The 19,201-nt window shown below is 42.2% G+C and overlaps 2 protein-coding genes across 3 annotated transcripts in view; one reads left to right on the forward strand and one right to left on the reverse strand.

The window, feature by feature from the left end:
• The window catches only part of LOC310826186 (tigger transposable element-derived protein 1-like), a 1,677,490-nt gene that overhangs the window by 428,235 nt on the left and 1,230,054 nt on the right, over positions 1-19,201 (reverse strand). The window lies entirely within an intron of this gene.
• On the forward strand, positions 118-19,009 carry LOC310826162 (aldo-keto reductase family 1 member C3-like). 2 transcript variants are annotated; one of them, XR_014555649.1, is made up of 10 exons: positions 118-317; positions 9,521-9,688; positions 10,238-10,354; positions 11,430-11,507; positions 11,718-11,840; positions 12,784-12,893; positions 15,855-16,020; positions 17,194-17,276; positions 18,295-18,580; positions 18,895-19,009. XR_014555649.1 is itself a non-coding variant. In XM_083700850.1 (9 exons), exons 1-9 carry the CDS (start codon positions 231-233, stop codon positions 18,335-18,337), a joined length of 975 nt encoding a protein of 324 aa, XP_083556976.1. In that variant the 5' UTR covers positions 118-230; the 3' UTR covers positions 18,338-18,581. The 2 variants fall into 2 exon arrangements, 1 of the variants encoding a protein (XP_083556976.1); XM_083700850.1 differs by lacking the exon at positions 18,895-19,009 and having other exon boundaries at positions 18,295-18,581.

The raw sequence follows: 19,201 nt of genomic DNA on the forward strand, positions 1-19,201 counted from the left end.
TCAAAGGACATTCTGCTGAAAATTACTGATATAAAGTTGGCCATAGGTTTCCCCACCCTTCTCTCTCATTTCTTCAGAGTATTTAGGCACTCCCCTCCTATAGTGCCAACAGAAGTCATTTTATTGGAAACACAACCTTCATTTTTCTCACTCGAGTTTTTCCTTTTGCCACAAGACTGTTGATCAGTTTCAGCCTGCAGCCAAGAACTGAACAAGAACAGAAGCCGAAAATGGCACTTAGCAAAGACCGTGGCATTACAATGAATGATGGGAACAAAATCCCCGTATTGGGGTTTGGAACCTATTCCCCAGACAATGTAAGTACAACATTTAACTCTCAGATTGTTGTAACTTGTTTTTGAAGAGCAAAATGCCTGCCAGCTGCTGGGTGCTTCATACACTGCAAAGCACAGTACTGCTTCTCATTCAACAAGGGTCCTGAGCCAGCAGATTCAGAAGCAAATAATGTTTTGTGCAAGACTTGGATGGTTTACAGTTTCCAGTGTGAATTGCTGCAGGGTTCAACGTCCCCAGTGCGAAATTTCTAGTGATATTTTAAAAAATATTTCTATAGAACCATAATGCCCACTATTAGTTTTGTTAAGAGTAACAATATCATCCAAAATTACCAGCCATTAGCTAACTATTCTGGACACTAACAATAAATATAGAATCAATTCTTTATCCAAACCATCTTCATTTGGTCCATATCACCAGCAACGCAAATGAAGGAATCAATGTACCTTCTTGTTTTGTAATTAATTTCTAGGAATATCATGAATTTACCAAATAAAAGTTACCACTCAGTTTTTCAAAGGAATTTTCCTTTTTCAATTTTTCCAATTCAAATTCATATGTCTGCTCCATTCACATATAAAGCGAGGGTAGAATCTATTTTATACAAAGAGATACATGCTGACGAAGAGACTTCCTCAACAGTGTTCCACTGCTTGAACCAAAATGACTGACGAAGACTTCCGGAGGCGGCGCGAACGGTAATGGCTGCCCTTTCCTAACCGGGAGAGGGAAGCTACGCTGGAAAAGGGTCGTCCGCTACGGCGAAGCGGAGACCCATTCTGGAAAACCGCAGGCAGCGGAAGCCTGCGGTCTCGGGACCCGGCGGGCGCCAGGAGCTACCCCCGAAACGCTGAGGGAACCCCGTAAGGGGCTCCGGATCGCAGAGGGGGTAGCGGCGCTGTGGGTCTATGCGCATTCAGCGGAGCGAAGCCGCGTTGCCGTTGCCGGTGAGCGCCGACCTTTCTTCCTTCAACACAAGATTCTAAAACGCAACAACCCGTGAGTAATTGAGGACTTTACTAAATTTCGGGACTAAAAATATTGAAAATAAGCTGAAAGCGGAGAGACGAGGAAAAGGAAGTCCGTCCTCCGCAGCCATTGACTTTTAAAGCAAAGAGCAGGAGGAGTGGAGGCATAGAGAGAACTTTTGACAGCTCAGATTGAGCACCCGCAGAAATTAGTTTTAATCCCTTTAAAGACTGTAAGCAATTGATTTTTGGACTTTTATTAGGACTTATATACTCTCTTCTTTGTGGATTACAATTCTATTTAAGAAGCCCAGGTGTCAGAACTGCCTGAGCAGTAGAACTGTCAGACCGCAAATTTGGATACATTCTATTTAAACTTTGAGACAGTCTGAGGGAGTTCAGAATGGTTACGTTCTTGCATTATGGAACTCCAGTAAGCACAACTTGAAATATTGTGGCAAACCTAAAACCAACTCTGCTAAAACTACTTTTGTGAAGATCCCTAAGTATTGGTTCAGATTTCGTATGTGGAATGGACTCTTCTTCCTAGGACATTTTATGCTCCCCCTAGAGGATTGAGGATTTATAACAAAAACATTGTTTTACTTTCTATTTCCCGGCCCTCTGTTTGATTGCTACCACCTGGGCCGTAGCTTTCCCATGGGAACAACTCAGCTTGACCTTGACTGCTAGATAACTTTGGAATGAGTGGCGCAAAAAGAAAGGGATTAAGAACCAGACAAACAACTCTGACAACCGTAACTGCAGCCTCACAAGCACGCAGATCATCTGTGCCCACTTTGCCCTCGGAGGAAAAAGCTACCTCCCTGTCACAGGCAGGGGAGGAAGAAACTGAGGATTTACAACTAGAAGAGATGGCCTCAGGAGGATCTGGTTCTGTATTAGAGAGAATTCTTGAGAAATTGGAGTCTTTGGACAGGAAAGTTGACCAACAAACTGCGAAAATTGACCTTAATACAGAAACTTTAAACAAATTATCTGGGCAAGTTGCACAGAATGCACAAGCAATCGGACAACTGAAGGAGGCTGCAGGTGAAAATCAGAAACTGGCCGAAGAGACCAGCCAAAGAGTGGGAGAGTTGGAAAAAGAAGTAAGGCCGCTCAGTAAGCAGGTTGGGGAACACCAGACCTACCTCTCCATGTTGGAACTTCGGAACAGGGAGATTAATTTAAGGATAAGATCGATACCAGAAGTGGAAGAAGGTAATCTAGCTGAGTTTCTGACCAAAGAATTCTCCAAGTTCTGGGGTCTAGAGGAGGAAGACTTTAAAATTGTGTCAGCCTTCAGACTTGGAAGACTCACAAAGAGAGAAAAGCCCAGAGACTGTTTGATTACGTTGAGATCAAAGGAGGAAAGGGACAAGATTTTGGGCCTGCACTACGGAAGCTCCCTGAACATTTCGGACAAAAGAATTGAGATTTTTAAGGACATTCCTAAACAGCTGTTGGATCTTAGATCTGAATATTTGGACTTAGTAAAACTGCTGAGAAGCAACTCAATCATCTTTAGGTGGGACTTTCCCCAAGGATTATCTTTTACCTTTAGAGGGAAGAAGATTAAAATTAGAACTTTGGAAGATAGGGATAAGTTTTTGACTGCCTACGGAGAGGACCTTCATAAAGGACTTGAACTACCCTCAGGGCCTGAACCACCACAGGTGCCTGTACCTCAGAACCCTGAAGACTCACAGAACAAAATACCATCCCAAGGAAACTAAACAGATCCATCCAGGATGTCTCTGCAACTTTTAAGTTGGAATATAAATGGCTGCAACAGCCCGGAAAAAAGGAAGAAAATCTTTCACATATTAAAAAAGGAGCAACTAGACATTACTTGTTTACAAGAAACACATGTGACTAGGCTCCACAGAAAAATATTGGTAAATAAAAGGTTAGGCCAAGAATTTATATCTTCGGACTCAGTTAAGAAGAGAGGAGTGGTGATATATGCAAAGGAGAGCCTCTCACCAAAATTTCTATTTAAAGATGAACATGGAAGAATTTTGGCAATTGAAATACAGCACCAAGGAGAGAAAATTTTGATATTAGGAATTTACGCTCCAAATGAAGGGAAATCAGAATTCTACAAGAAGTTGCATGAGATTATGCTGGATTATCTGGACTATGATAACATCATCATGATGGGAGATATGAATGGGATCGTTTCAACGAACATGGATAGGTCACAAAGCCAAAAGGTTACTAAAGATGGCAGACTACCAAAGACCTTTTTTGAAATGACAGACAACATGGACTGGATTGATATATGGAGGACAAAGAACCCCTTGGGGAAAGAAGGAACATTTTTCTCTGAAGCCCAACTGACTTGGACAAGAATTGACCAAATATGGATTTCTAGAGGTCTGGCTCCTAAGGTGAAGAAAGTGGAAATCTGCCCAAAGACCTGCTCCGATCATAACGCGTTGAAAATGGACATGACATTATTACCAACCGGCTCCTTTAGATGGAAGATGAATGACAACTTGTTTAGAGATCAGGAGATTATCAAGAAGGCCAAAAAAACAATAAAGGACTATTTTGAGATAAATTTGAACACTGCTGTGGAAAAAAGAACAATCTGGGACGCAAGCAAAGCTGTGATGAGAGGGTTCTTGATACAACAGAACGCCATAAAGAAAAGACTACAAAATGAGAAAAAGGATAAGATTTTGGGGAAAATTAAAGAGTTAGAGAAGAAACTAAGAGTAAACCCGAAGTCACAGCCGATCTTGAGAGAAATTAAACTTCATCAGGCACAATATTCCAAACTGATAAATCAGGAAATAGAATGGAAGATTAAATCAATGAAACAAAAAACATTTGAATCGGCTAATAAATGTGGGAAACTGCTGGCTTGGCAGTTGAAGAAGAGACAAAAGCTGAACATAGTAACAAATTTGGAAATAGAAGGAAGGAATATTCAGAACCCGGTGGAAATTAGAAAATGTTTCCAGAAATATTTTAAGAAATTATACACTCAAGGGCCACAAAAGGAGGAAGAGATTGCAAAATTTTTGGAGAAAAATGGACTTAAAAAACTATCACAAGAAAATAGATCACTCCTGAATAGTAAAATAACACGATTAGAGATAGAACAGGCCATTCAGAATATGAAGTTGGGCAAGTCTCCAGGGCCAGATGGCTTGACCTCCAAGTACTATAAGACATTAAGTGACTATTTGATTCAACCACTGATGGAGGTCAGCAATGAAATTATGGAGGGAAAGAAGGCGCCTGAATCGTGGAAGGAAGCTTTCATCACATTGATACCAAAATCAGAAACTGAAAAGACACAACTTAAGAACTACCGTCCCATTTCCCTTTTAAATGTGGATTACAAAATATTTGCTGACGTTTTGGCAGGAAGACTCAAAAGAGTTTTAAATGAGACAATTCATAAAGACCAGGCAGGCTTTCTCCCAGGAAGACATTTGTTTGCTAATACAAGGAACATTATTGACATTTTGGAACTTTTGCAAACAAATATTAACACTAAAGCAGTTCTAATTTTTATAGACGCGGAGAAGGCCTTCGATAACATTTCTTGGAAATTTATGAAGGGGAATTTAAAAGAAATGGGAGTGGGGCGGGGTTTTGAAAATGGGATTGACGCGATTTACTCAGAACAAAAGGCAAAACTGATAGTCAACAATGTGGTTACAGAAGAGTTTAAGATTGAAAAAGGGACACGACAAGGCTGCCCGATTTCCCCCTTGCTGTTTATTTCTGTCCTGGAGGTGCTCTTGAACTTGATTAGAGGGGACCGGTTGGTGCAAGGGATTCAGATCGGAGCGAAACAATATAAACTTAAAGCTTTTGCAGATGACCTTGTTTTGACATTGCAAGAGCCAGAATCTAGCACAAAAAGAGTGTTACAATTGATTCAGGACTTTGGTCGGGTAGCGGGCTTTAAACTAAACAAACAGAAAACTAAGGTGTTGGGAAAAAACTTGACAGATGTAGAGTCAGAACGGTTTCAGAGAGAAACAGAACTAACTGTGGTTAAAAAAGTAAAGTACCTAGGGGCAAACATAACAGCAAAAAATCTGAGTCTATTTAAGGACAATTATGAAAAATGTTGGTCTGAAATTAAGAGAGACTTGGACAGTTGGTCAAAATTGAAGCTTTCTTTGTTAGGCCGAATTGCTGCTATTAAGATGAATGTATTGCCTAAGATGTTGTTTTTGTTTCAAACATTGCAAATTGTGGACAAGACGGAGTGCTTCAGGAAGTGGCAGAGAGATATTTCTAAATTTGTCTGGCAGGGCAAAAAGCCCAGAATTAAGTTTAAGATATTAACTGATGCGAAAGAAAGAGGGGGCTTTGCCCTGCCAGACTTAAGGTTGTACTACGAAGCCGCAGCTTTCTGCTGGCTAAAAGACTGGCTACTTCTAGAGGACACTGATGTGTTAGATTTAGAAGGTTTTAACAATGCATTTGGTTGGCATGCATATTTATGGTATGACAAAGTTAAGATCAATAAGGCCTTTAAGAACCATATTGTCAGGAAAGCAGTGTTTAATGTCTGGACAAAATACAAAGACCTATTGGAAAATAAAACTCCAAGATGGCTATCACCTCTGGAGGCTAAGGCCCGAAAAAGACCCAATATGGAGGCCAAATGGCCGAAATATTGGGAAATAATAGAGAAAGAGGGCAATAATTGGAAATTGCAGAGTTTGGAAAAAATGAAAGACAAAGTGCGAGACTGGTTACATTACGCTCAGATTCAAGAAATTTTTAAAAAGGATAAAAAGTTAGGATTCCAGGTGGAGAAATCGAAGTTGGAAACAGAATTGTTAGAACCTAAGACTAAAGTACTCTCAAGAATGTATAACTTGCTGTTGAAATGGAATACACAAGATGAAATGGTTAAGTCGGCCATGATAAAGTGGGCACAGGATATTGGGCATAATATTATGTTTGAGGATTGGGAAAGGTTGTGGACCACGGGGATGAACTTCACGGCATGTAATGCTCTGAAGGAAAATGTAATGAAAATGATATATAGGTGGTACATGACCCCAGTTAAACTAGCCAAAATATGCCATGTGCCAGACAATAAATGTTGGAAATGTAAGGAAAATGAAGGAACATTCTTTCACCTCTGGTGGACTTGTCCCAGGGTGAAGGTCTTCTGGGAAATGATATATAATGAGCTGAAAAAGGTATTTAAGTATACCTTCCTTAAGAAACCAGAGGCCTTCCTCCTGGGCATTGTCGGCCAGATGGTGCCAAAGAAGGACCGAACATTCTTTTTGTACGCAACAGCAGCAGCAAGGATACTTATCGCCAAGAAGTGGAAAACTCAAGATCTACCCACTCTGGAAGAATGGCAGATGCAGCTGATGGACTATATGCAACTGGCTGAGATGACTGGCAGAATTCGAGACCTGGGAGAAGAGAGGGTTGAAGAAGATTGGAGGAAATTTAAGACTTATTTACAAAAATATTGTGATTTGGTGGAAAGTTAAGTAGGATGTTTGATCATAAATAATTGGCCACCACAAAATCGGATCGGAACGGGATGTAAAGTGAGATTAAGAGAAATTAATTCACAGAGGATTATATTTAAATAAGTGGTTATAAAATTTGCAAATTAGATGATAAACTGCTGGGAAAAAATCTATGATGATGAAAATGGCAGCGGGAGATGTGAGGAAGTTCCAAGAAGTTATGAAACTCTGTTGAGATAAAAGAAAGGTTGTTTATCTTTGTACTTTATTTTGTAAAAACCCCTAATAAAAATTTATTAAAAAAAAAAACAAAATGACTGACGAATTAATTGATTGCTCATTTTCAATCCTGCATCTGAAGAGAGGCTCTGGCAGATTGAACAGATGAGATTATTAGGGGATCCAACGGTCAAGAAGGCGGTTTCTGTATGGGCTGTAGAGGGAAATGAGGGGCAGATGGGGCTCATCCAGCTAGGGAGGTAGCCTATCTAGGAGAAGGAAAACTCTGCTCTTGAACCTCTGCTGCCTTGTGGGATATCTTCAGGAGAAGAAAAGGAGTAAATGCTACACAAATCTGGGCTGGAGTTCCTAAGACGGTTGGGTGGTGCATTGCATGCCTCCTTCTGGCAACACCTGCAGCCAAGCTGGTGCCAAATGTATTAGTCTGTGTTCCTTTGGATCACATCAGCGAGGATGAGAGAGAGGCCTTTTCATCTGGGCAGCCCAGGACCTCCATACTGATTACACAGGCTTGCACCCCAGGGAAGGCACTTTGGTGCTGCTAACACAGCAATTTTTACATTCCCCTGGAGGCACACTCCATTGTCTCTAGAGACAGACAGGTGCCAACAAGAAGGATGGAGGGGTTCACATCATTGACTTGCTTCTTCCACAGCCAAAGCCTTGGATTCCAGCAGAAATCAGGCTTGGCTCCATCTCTCAGCTGCCCAGCCTGCTTTCTGTTTCCAACTCCTGGATCTCTCTCTCTCTCACACACCCTAGTTTTTGTCTAACTACCCACCCATTTGCCCTCTGGCACAGAGCTGCTTCATTTATTTCCTTAACATTCCATACTTAAGGGGCCATTGCCAAGAGACTTGCATACCTATTCCAGTAATTGGTTGCTTCTTGTATCCAGAGTTAGAAGGAATTCAGGCATAGAGCCGAAACCCAACTTGCATCAAATTTTTACACACAGCATTAAATATTTCAATTTTTCACAATAGTGTGGGTGGGTGGGTGGGTGTGGGTGTGTATTGTAACAGTAACACCATCGATATAACATAAAAGCCAAACCAAAACATGGAGTACATTTTATGGTATTGTCAGCTACAAAACAGTAAGGTACTGTGCATACATAATAGAGAGCCAGTGTGGTGTAGTGGTTAAGAGCGATAGAACTGGGTTCGCGTCTCCGCTCCTCCACATGCAGCTGCTGGGTGACCTTGGACCTGTCACACTTCTTGAAGTCTCTCAGCCCCACTCACCTCACAGAGTGTTTGTTGTGGGGAAGGAAGGGAAAGGAGAATGTTAGCCATTTTGAGACTCCTTCAGGTAGTGATAAAGTGGGATATCAATCCAAACTCTTCTTCTTCTAATGGGTTCACTAATTAATTAGTACTCTCCACAGAGATACATGTGTTATAGGGGGTTGCAATGACTCTGCTGACTTATTGATGTGATCTTGAAAGTCCTAAAAATTGTCTCTCATTGCCTGACCATTAATAAATCCATGAATAAATCTGGCATGTTTGGGTCAAGCACTCAGAAATTGCAATTTCCCATACATGTGCATACTATCAGAAGCTCAGCCTACACACAAGTAGGACCCTGGTAGAGACACATGCCTGACTGGCATGTTCCCTCCCTCCTGGTTGATCGTTTGGGAGCTTCAAAAGCTTTCTTCTGCCCGAACATCACAGCGACCAATGCCAACCGAAACCGGCACACTTAGGGATCCACAGAGTTTGCACAACTTGAGTAACAGACCTCATCAACTCAACATTTTGGCTAATCCACTTTATTTACATATAAACGCACACGGAGCACTGCAACATGGCTCCCTCTCTCTCTCTAGCATCAGACAGAACAAAGAAAAAGAACAAAGGACAATAGTCCCACTTCACGGAACACAGTAACACAAACATCCTGTCTCCGTCACTTCCCACTCTGTGGAGTCAAAACATATACAATCATGTGATAGACAACAATCCCATGACTGCAATCATGGAGCAGGAATTCTAACACATATCACAAACACAAGATAAGATTTCATCCTGTTTCCCACCTGGCAGCTATCTGGGAGCACCCATTTTAATTTCCCATAGTGCCTTGGTGTGTACTAGCGGAGGGATTGTAGGAAATTAAAATGGCAACTCACCACCTTGCAATTTTGATTGGAGCCCTGTTGTCATTTCTGGTCAGTGCCACCTTGCCTCATGAAAGAGATCCCACAAGAGGACCCAGGCATCAGTATAAAGTGCTGTAAATTTAAACAGGGAAAACAGGTAGAGAAAAACAGGACTCCATTTCGCCTTCTGGTGGCACAATGTTATATCGCACATGCAACACATACTGTATACATAAATTGCTTTTTCTTTACGCTTTTTCTTTCTTTTCATTTAATGTGTTTAGGGCCAGCCTAGCTGAGTCCCTGAGACTCAGGTCTAGTTTGAAAATGTCCACCGATACTCAGTGTTACTTACAGGTACCCTCTGATATTAATTTCCCCACTGAAGCAGAGACCTTGACTAACCTTTTCACTTTTTCAACCGGCAGGTTCCAAAAAGTAAGTGTGAGGAGGCTGCAAAGATAGCAATAGAATACGGCTTCCGCCTTATTGATAGTGCATATGTATACCAGACAGAGGAGCACGTTGGGCGGGCTGTTCGTGCGAAGATTGCAGACGGAACAATAAAAAGGGAAGACATTTTCTACACTGGAAAAGTGAGTCAGTTTGGCATTTTTTAAAAAAATTATTACAGTGGTACCTCTGGTTGCGTACTTAATTCGTTCCAGAGGTCCGTTCTTAACCTGAAACCGTTCTTAACCTGAGGTACCAATTTAGCGAATAGGGCCTCCCACTGCCAACGCACCACTGGTGCGCGATTTTTGTTCTCATCCTGAGGTAAAGTTCTTAACCTGAGGTACTACTTCCGGGTTAGCAGTGTCTGTAACCCGAAGTGTTTATAACCCGAGGTGTCTGTAACCCGAGGTACCACTGTAAAATATAGTGCCTGCATCATGATGCAATCTTTTGATGAAGGGCAATATATAAATTTCATAAATAAATGGTAAAAATACTGTTTATTAGCAATGATGACTTTAAATTTGCTTTACCTCACCACAGCAATTCAAAATACTCTTCAGAAAAATATTTGAGTGTGTCCTTAACACTGTGCACACTGGAATAGTCATCTGACACAGCGAAACTGTCCCGAGACACAAAAACTCTATGGCTGTGTGAAAATATAAATCTCTTTATATTTTTGACAGCTCTGGAGTACTTTCCACCGCCCAGAGCTGGTTCGGAAAAGCGTGGAAGAATCCCTGAAGAAACTCCAGTTTGACTACATGGATCTGTTCTTAATGCACAATCCGTATTCTATGAAGGTAAATAATTACTGATGTCATAATGCAAGTATTGAGTACAATATTTGAATGGGAGGGGAGAGCCTACTAAAAATATTTGATTCCCCGAAGGAACATTGGGAATTGTCATTTCCTAGAGATGCTGACAGTTCTCTGCTTTACTATATCTCAATCAAGGAATGATCGCTCCCAGATTTGGGGGGAGAAACCATGCCAGTTAAAGAAAACACCTGCATATACTTATTACATTAACTACATGGGCATCATATGAAAGAAATCATCTGCATAGCAGGAATTGGTGAAGGAGCGAAGGAAGAAAAAAGGGTTGGAGAGATGGGGAGACAGACCTGTGCAGAGAGAGAAGACAGTTTGTTCTATGGGGGGGGGGGAATTAAAGCATGTTTGGGTAACCTGTGGCCTTCCAGATGTTGCTCAGTTGCAACTCCTATCATCCCTGATCACTGTCCTTGCTGGCTGCAGCTGATGGGACTTGGAGGCCAGCAAGACCTGAAGATCCACTGATTCCCACCCCTGGGTTAAAAGAGACAATACTGAGTTAATATTGCAATGGGGGGATGCTGGTGGAGATGTAGACTAAACCACTGAGGTTCTTGGGCTTGTCGATCAGAAGGTCTGCGGTTTAAATCCCTGCAATGGGGTGAGCTCCCATTGCTCTGTCCCAGCTTCTGCCAACCTAGCAGTTAGAAATCACGCCAGTGTAAGTAGATAAATTAGTACCATTGTGGCAGGAAGGTAAATGGTGTTTCCGTGTGCTCTGGTTTCCGTCATGGTATTCCATTGTGCCAGAAGAGGTTTAGTCATGCTGGCCACATGACCCGGAAAGCTGTCTGAGGATAAATGCCAGCTATCTCGGTATGGAAGCGAGATGAGCACCGTAACTCCATAGTGACCTTTGACTGGACTTAACTGTCTAGGGGTCCTTTACCTTTACCTTTACCTAATATTTCACCATAAGTATTTTTTCCAGGATAAAGTAACACTTTATCCCTCTTGAATAAACAAGAATGTGAAATGTGGTGCTTGTGAACTTCTAGGCATGAAATGCACTTATTCCCTCCGACTCCTTCTTTTCCAGCCTGGACCAGATTTTTATCCCTTGACAGAAGACAAAAAATTGATTATTGACAACGTAGATCTTCGTCAGACATGGGAGGTAGGAAATTAGGAAATCCATCCCTTGAGTCATTCAGATACAGAGCACAGTAGTCTTCCACCAGAGGAGGCATATCCAGAACAATGACTCACACAATGGCTCCTATGAGAGCTGGTGAACTATAAGCCTCCAATCTTAATTGGGGGAAAGGTGTGGCCTCAGCTATTCAACAAACACCACTCAACAAACATGTTGTGCTTTCTTTGCCAGGCAATGGAGGCGTGCAAAGATGCTGGCTTGGTGAGGTCCATCGGAGTGTCCAACTTCACTCGTAAGCAGCTGGAATTGATCCTGAACAAGCCAGGATTGAAATACAAGCCAGTGATAAACCAGGTCAAGTGTGATTGCTTTTTAAAGGAGTTTGTTCCAAGCATGGTTGAAAGTTTCTTTATTTAAGCTCTTTTGTGAGAGGACCTTTGTTTGCATGAACACAACAATTCCCTGAAAAAACTTGCTTAAGGCTATAACGTTGCAATTCCAGTCACAATTTTGGGGTAGACTCCCCTAAATTCCTGGAACCAGTAATGGGTTCTCATTTAATCAAGATTTCTGAATCCTCAGACAAAGGAAGTGTGGAGAAGTCCATAATGTTTGAAACAAGCATCTCAGGTAGAAGGAGGTCTGCAAGCAGTCAGTGTCAGGATCATCCTAAATGCAAGTAAGACTCCGATAGAGTCACATGCCCGACTGGCACGTTCTCTTCCTCCTGGTCAGTCGTTCGGGAGCTTCAAGAGCTTTCTCTAGCCCGAACATCACAGCGACTGATACCAAGAGGCTTCAGCACGCTTAGGAACAGCAGAGTTTTAGCAATTCGTGTGACAGACTCAGCAGCGCAGCATTTTGGCTAAACTACTTTATTGACATATCAATCCCCCATCAGACCTTTCTGCTCAACGTAGAAAATTCAGAGACTGAGTGGCCAGAAATAGAGACACTGCAGGCAGCACAGTGTGCCCATGATATTTCTTCTTTGGGTATAATGGCTCAACAGGGCTGGGGTGACAGGAGATTGAGGGGGAATAAGCCCTGACCCCCATCTTCAGCTAACACATATTTCATGGATGAGGAGCATGGGTGGAAACCACAAATGCAAGAATGGTCCTCTAAAGATTCTGATGCATCAGAAAACACAACACACTTTAAGAATGGTAACAACAGGATATTTCAAGAAATAATAGCATGGTTCTGCTTTTCTGCCTTTCCTTTATTTCATGGTATTCTTTGTTTCACCTGAATTCTCACTTTTGGGTTGTGTTGGGGGATTTTGAATCTACAGGTTGAATGCCATCCTTATCGGAACCAAAGCAAGCTGCTGACCTTCTGCAAGTCAAACAATATCATCCTAGAAGGATATTGTGTCCTGGGATCCCAAAGGGACCCAAAATGGTAAGAGATGAAGCCAAAACGTTTGAGGACCACCTCAGGCACCACCTAGGCCCACTATTCCCAAGCATCCAGATCAGCTCTGAAGGTTGTACTCTTGGCCCCACAATTAGTAAAGATCCTCATGTTGGATACCAGCACCAGGGCCTTTTCTGTAGTGGCCCCACAATTGGGGAACTCATTCCAGAGAGAGATTTGCAAAGCTCTTCACCTCCCATTTTAGACATTTTTTTTAATATAACTGTTTGACTTCTCCCAAACACATGTTTTTAAATGTTACAAGCAGGGGGCTATTTAATAATTTCTGCTTCTGAAATTTTGTGCTGTTTTCAAATCACATTTATATTATGTTTAATGTTGCTTTAAGCCAGTGTTTTTCAACCACTGTTCCGCGGACACTAGTGTGCCTCGAGATGTTGCCTAGTGTGCCTTGGGGAAAATTGAAAAATTCGAAAGATTTAAAAATAAAGTATTTTATAATTTTTCATATTTCTGTTTACTTACTATTTCATAATAAAGTAATTATAAAATACTTTCTTTGTGTTTATTTGATTCCTGTTCAAGAGAATCACTTTATATATAGTCAATATAGGCACAGAGTTAAATTTTTAAACATTTTCTAATGGTGGTGTGCCTCGTGATTTTTTTCATGAAACAAGTGTGCCTTTGTCCAAAAAAGGTTGAAAAACACTGCTTTAAGCAGTAGAATGGCAAGAATGAAAGGGCCCTGCACCCAGCCTTGCATTTAAATAATTATAGCATTTCTCTTTTTACATAGCTTGTTTTGTGTGTCTCAGAATTTTGAATTGTGTTGTTTTTATCTATCTTGGAAGCCACTTAAATGCTTATTTTTTACAAGTCGGACCAACAACAAATATTGAGTTCTCCTTCAAGACAATGAGCTGTGCATTCCTCCAGGATCCTCCATTTCATTTGAACTCCCTCCCTCTTTTCCATATCAACTCTCTAACAGTCACACAGGATTCTTTGGGCCTTTCTTTCCCTCCTTAGGTACCCCTGTGATGGAAAAGTTTGTTTTGCTGGACAGGTTGGGTCCCCAAGTGTTTTCTTTTTCTTTTTGGCTGGGGTTCCAGGAGGGGGAGTTGAAAAGGAGAGGATTTGGAGAGACAGTTTGGTAGGTTGGGAGAATAGGGAGGGAGGGAGAGAGAGAGAGTTGCTTCTGGGTGGAAACATCCACTCTGAGGAATATATCACAAGCTAAAGAAAGGATCCTCTGAGCTTAGTGTGAAGGACAGTGTGTGGTGCCCTGTAAGAGTAATAGGCCAGGAATTAACTGGGAGGCTGAAGCTGAGCCAGGAGAAGTGGAAGCTGGGAAAAGACAGCCCACTTAGGTCTCATTCCAGTCAGGAGGGTTGAGATTCTTCTACAAAAAGAGAAGACTCCCAAACCAGTTAAGAGGGCTATGGAGATCCCTTGGGTCTGTTTCTTGGAGTACCTCAGGAGTAGGGTTGTCAAAGGGGTGTGTAACTGACAGGAAGTACCACCTTTTTAAAGAACCAAAGTATTAAGGGGCAACAGCCGTGCAACAACTGAGAAAGAACTGAAGTGAAAGAGCATTATAATCTGAAGTATCCTATGTTTCACCCACTTGTGTCATAAACTTCCTTTGTTTAATAAAACAAACTTTGTTGTTTATTTGATCAAATCCAAAGTATTAAGTTTTCCCTCACACAAGGGAAAACCCCCACAAGATAATCTGGGGTAGTTTGTAGGAATTCGTGGAATTGGTGTTCTGCACTATATTTAAGTGACGGCGGGCCCAACGGCGCCAGGGGGAAAAGTGCCATTGCATCCCCCCCCCCGCGCAAATACTGATTGTACCTCAGCAAAGAAAAAGACCTCTCTTTTGTGCATGGATGCTACCATTTTGGCTACAGAATGATCCACATGCAAAGTATGAGCTTGTGATTTATTGGGGGGAAAGCACCATACTAAAAACTTAAATTAATTCAAATCAACTTACCAACCTTTAAAGATAGCATATATTGGATGGCCCGGCCAATGCTGATATCTATATGCTGGCCACCAAAAATGCACACTCTTGCCATGTTGCTCTGCTGTCCTGTTGGTTGCAATCACCAAGACTGGCAGGAATGAAAGGGCCCTCCATCCAGCCTTGCATTTAAATTATAGCATTTCACTTTTTACATTTTTACATTTCTATTGTTTTCATTTCTATTGTTTTCATCCTAATAATTATTTTTCACAAGTGGGACCAGCAACAAAACTTTGCAATACTGAGTTCTCTTGTTCTGGCTTCAGTCCAGTGAGCCGTGCCTTCTTCCAGGACACTCCATTACATTTCGCCTCCCGCCCCAATGCTCCATATTTTCTCTCCAACAGGTACTCAGGATTCTTTATACACTGAGCAGACACCAACCCCATAGGCCTGTTGGGGCTTTTTTCTTTTCTTTCTTAGTTACCCTGGCACTGTAGCAATAAAAAATTAGCGAGCGCCATCTTCCATGAGGCAGCCCTTCTGATATTTAAAGATGGTTATCACATCACCTGTCCGTCTACCCTTCTCCATGCTGAACATTCTTAGCTCCTTCAACCATTCCTCATGTGGCTCAGGTTCCAGATATTTTATCATTCTGTTTGCCCTCCTCTCCACATATTCCAGCTGGTCATATGCTTCTTAAACTGTGGAGTCCAGAACTGGACACAGTATTCCAGGTAAAGTCTCACCAATGCATAATAGAGTGCTGCTGTTACTTCCCTTGATAGGAACACTATACTTCTGCTGATGCAGTCTAGAATAGCATTAGCTTCTCTTCCTGCTGCATCACACTGTGACTCATGTTAAGCTTGTGGTCTACAAAGACCCCTAGATCCTTTTCATATATACTGCTGTCAAAGTGTCCCCCATCCTATATTTGTGTGTATATGTTTGTGCATCTTGACACCAGAAACATACCTTCTCCCCTTGTTGCTCTCCAACAGGTTAAATCCAGAAGCACCTCCCCTGCTTGAAGTCCCTCTGTTGGTTGCGATCGCCAAGAAGTACAACAAAAGCCCAGCTCTCGTGGCTATTCGCTACCAACTGCAGCGTGGCCTGGTGGTCATAGTGAAGGCCGACACCAGAGAGCAAATTGAGGAAGACATCCAGGTAAAGCAGCATATATTAATCCATTAAAAAACAATACTGAAAAAGCACATCATTTGGACACTGTGAACTCATGGGTCACATAACTCGGCAGTTTAGCTATACACTGCATGAATAATAATAATAATAATAATAATAATAATAATAATAATAATAATAATAATTTATTTATTTATATGCCGTCCATCTGGCTGGGTTTCCCCAGCTACTCTAGGCAGCTACCAACAGAATGTTAACAGCACGATAAAACATCAAACATTAAAAACTTCCCTAAACAGGGCTGCCTTCAGATGTCTTTTAAAAGTCAGATAGTTGTTTATTTCCTTCACATCTGATCGGAGGGCATTCCACAGGGTGGGTGCCACTACCAAGAAGGGACTCTGCGTGGTTCCCTGTAACTTGGCTTCTCGCAGCAAGGGAACCGCCAGAAGGCCCTTGGCGCTGGTCCTCAGTGTCCAGGCTGAACGATGGGGGTGGAGACGCTCCTTCAGGTATACCGGGCCGAGGCCATTTAAGGTTTTAAAGGTCAGGACCAAGACTTTGAATTTGCTCAGAAATGTACTGAAAGCTAATATGGGCCTTTCAGGACCGGTGTTATATGGTCTCGGCGGCCACCAGTTTAGCTGCCGCATTCTGGATTTGTTTTAGTTTTAGGGTCACCTTCAAAGGTAGCCCTTTAGCAGTAGTCCAAGTGGGATATAACTAGAGCATGCACCACTCTGGCGAGACAGTCTGCGGGCAGGTAGGGTTTCAGCCTGCATAACAGATGGAGCTGGTAGACAGCTGCCCTGAATACATAATTGACCTGTTCCTTCATGGACAGCTGTGACTACTGAAGAAGTACTAGACAATATTTGCTGGGTTGTGACTTCCCTCATCCCTGACCATTGGTCATGATGGCAAAGACTGATGGGGAGTTGGAGTCCATCCACATCTGGGGGGGCCACAGTTTCCCCACTCCTGTTCTATTGCAAACCTACATTACTATGCATATAAAATTCCCTCAGTGGGAGGACATCTGGACTGAAGCTGTTGAATGAAGGAATTGAACTTTGGAAGGTGGTAGAAAAGTTTGCTTTGGTTTCTCTGTTGCTGGAAAAAAGTGCACAGCTCTGAGGTGCAAAAAGAAGACATGAGGTAAAAGCACCTCAGCATTTTATTTTCTCCCCCTGACAGGCACTTACTTTCCAGCTGTCTGAGGAGGATATGAAATCCATTGATGGCCTTCACAAAGGCATGAGCTATTTAAAATGGGACGTGTAAGTCATATGCATACGAATACATAAAAGTGCTTCACGCAAGAATTCATACTGCGAGAGCAAAAGGAAGAAAAGATCTGTCATCCATCTCTTCTCTTTATAGAGAATTAGGTGAAACTATAGAAGGAATTACTGTGGATCCCTTGTACCAAAGCCCCATGCATACTTGGAATGGGGTGCAAGTGTATGGACAAGTGTCCATGTCATAGAACTGGAGAGTTGGAAGGGACCAGGGTGGTCATCTAGTCCAACCCCCTGCAATGCAGGAATCTTTTGCCCAGCGTTGGGCTCAAACCCATGGCCCTGAGATCAAGAGTTCCATCCATTCCCGACTGAGCTATCCCAGTAGTTTTTGGCCCTAGACAGTCTTGAAAAAGTCCAGTTTCTGACAAAATGTAATGTTTGGGGTGGACTTCTAAACTCCCCATAATTTACCCCATGGCAATTCAGGATCTTTTTCCAATATAAAAAGCAAGTTGTAGCTTTGCTGCTCACCCGGCAGTTGCTCTGTGCTTTGAAACCAGGCTTCCAAATACCCTTGAGACCAATGCCATACAATGATGTGTTGACATTCCCAGGAGCATTTGATGGGGGGATGATGGCTGCCTCGTGCATTACTGCCAGCAAGGGACTCCCAAAACAGCAGTTGTCCTTCTGCCCCTACCTGAAAGTCTCAAAAAGATGCTAGGGAAGAGGAGGGAGACCTTTGACCCAACCCTTTTGTAACACTTTGATCAGCAACCAGGGCTGTGTTCATCATCTAGGGGTTATTTTCTCTAGTGAGAAGACGAACATATGATCATCCCGATATTTCAAGTTTTAGATTGTAATATGGTGGAACATTTTGACTTTCAGCCTCCCAGATTTTGAGCAGGGTGGGCATGTGATGGCAAACTTGGGGAGCTTACAATTCACTGTGTGAAATGGTCTCATGAGGCAATGGCTGGCAACAGATCAATTTTCATTGCTTGTGCATCTTCCCCACCCTGAGTGTTGACTCTCTTTTGTTTCGTTTCAGATACGCTGATCACCCACAGTATTACCCACCAGATGTGGAATAAGGACTGGTCTCCCATCTCTAATTTATCCCCTTCTGAACCTGGGTCCTTTTGCATGGAAAACACTAGGCAAATCTGTGAATATCAGTTCCTCCCAGCATCTCATTTTCCACTCTTCAGTTCCTGAAATCTCCATATCAGTTTGGGATGAAAAGAAAATCCCTTGAAAATTCATCATTGCAAATTTCTCCTACCATACACATTTTCCTTTGTACTTTTGGCCAAAATAAAGCATGTTTGCATGGTGTTTTCACTGATATATGCTCTTTAATGAATACTTTACTCCACTATACAGTGGTACCTCAGGTTACATACGCTTCAGGTTACATACGCTTCAGTTTACAGACTCCGCTAACCCAGAAATAGTGTTTCAGGTTAAGAACTTTGCTTCAGGATGAGAACAGAAATTGTGCTCCAGCGGCACAGCAGCAGCAGGAGGCCCCATTAGCTAAAGTGTTGCTTAAGGTTAAGAATAGTTTCAGCTTAAGAACAGACCTCTGGAACGAATTAAGTACTTAACCCGAGGTACCACTGTATGCATTTTTGTAATGGTTCTCTAGCTGAACAACTGCATCACAAAATTCAGAGAATTGCCACTTTCTCAGGATAACTGCATTTTGATTTGCATATTGGTTCAAGAAGTGTGAGCTGTGTAGTTTCTCCCTAATGTGTCAAACAGCAATTACAACGGGGTGAGTCATATATTGAAAATAGCACGGGGGGGGGGGAGGATTAACATTCAAAAAAAGAAGCAGCTGCATAGCCTGAGATTTATTGCCAAGATGATTTAAAATACCTTCAGAAAATAAGAAGACCCTGCTGCATCAGGCCAGTGGCCCGTCTAGTCCAGCAACCTGTTCTCCAGTG

The sequence above is a fragment of the Podarcis gaigeae genome, assembly GCF_964106915.1.
Source record: "Podarcis gaigeae genome assembly, chromosome: 10".
In the NCBI taxonomy this organism is placed as follows: Eukaryota; Metazoa; Chordata; class Lepidosauria; order Squamata; family Lacertidae; genus Podarcis; species Podarcis gaigeae.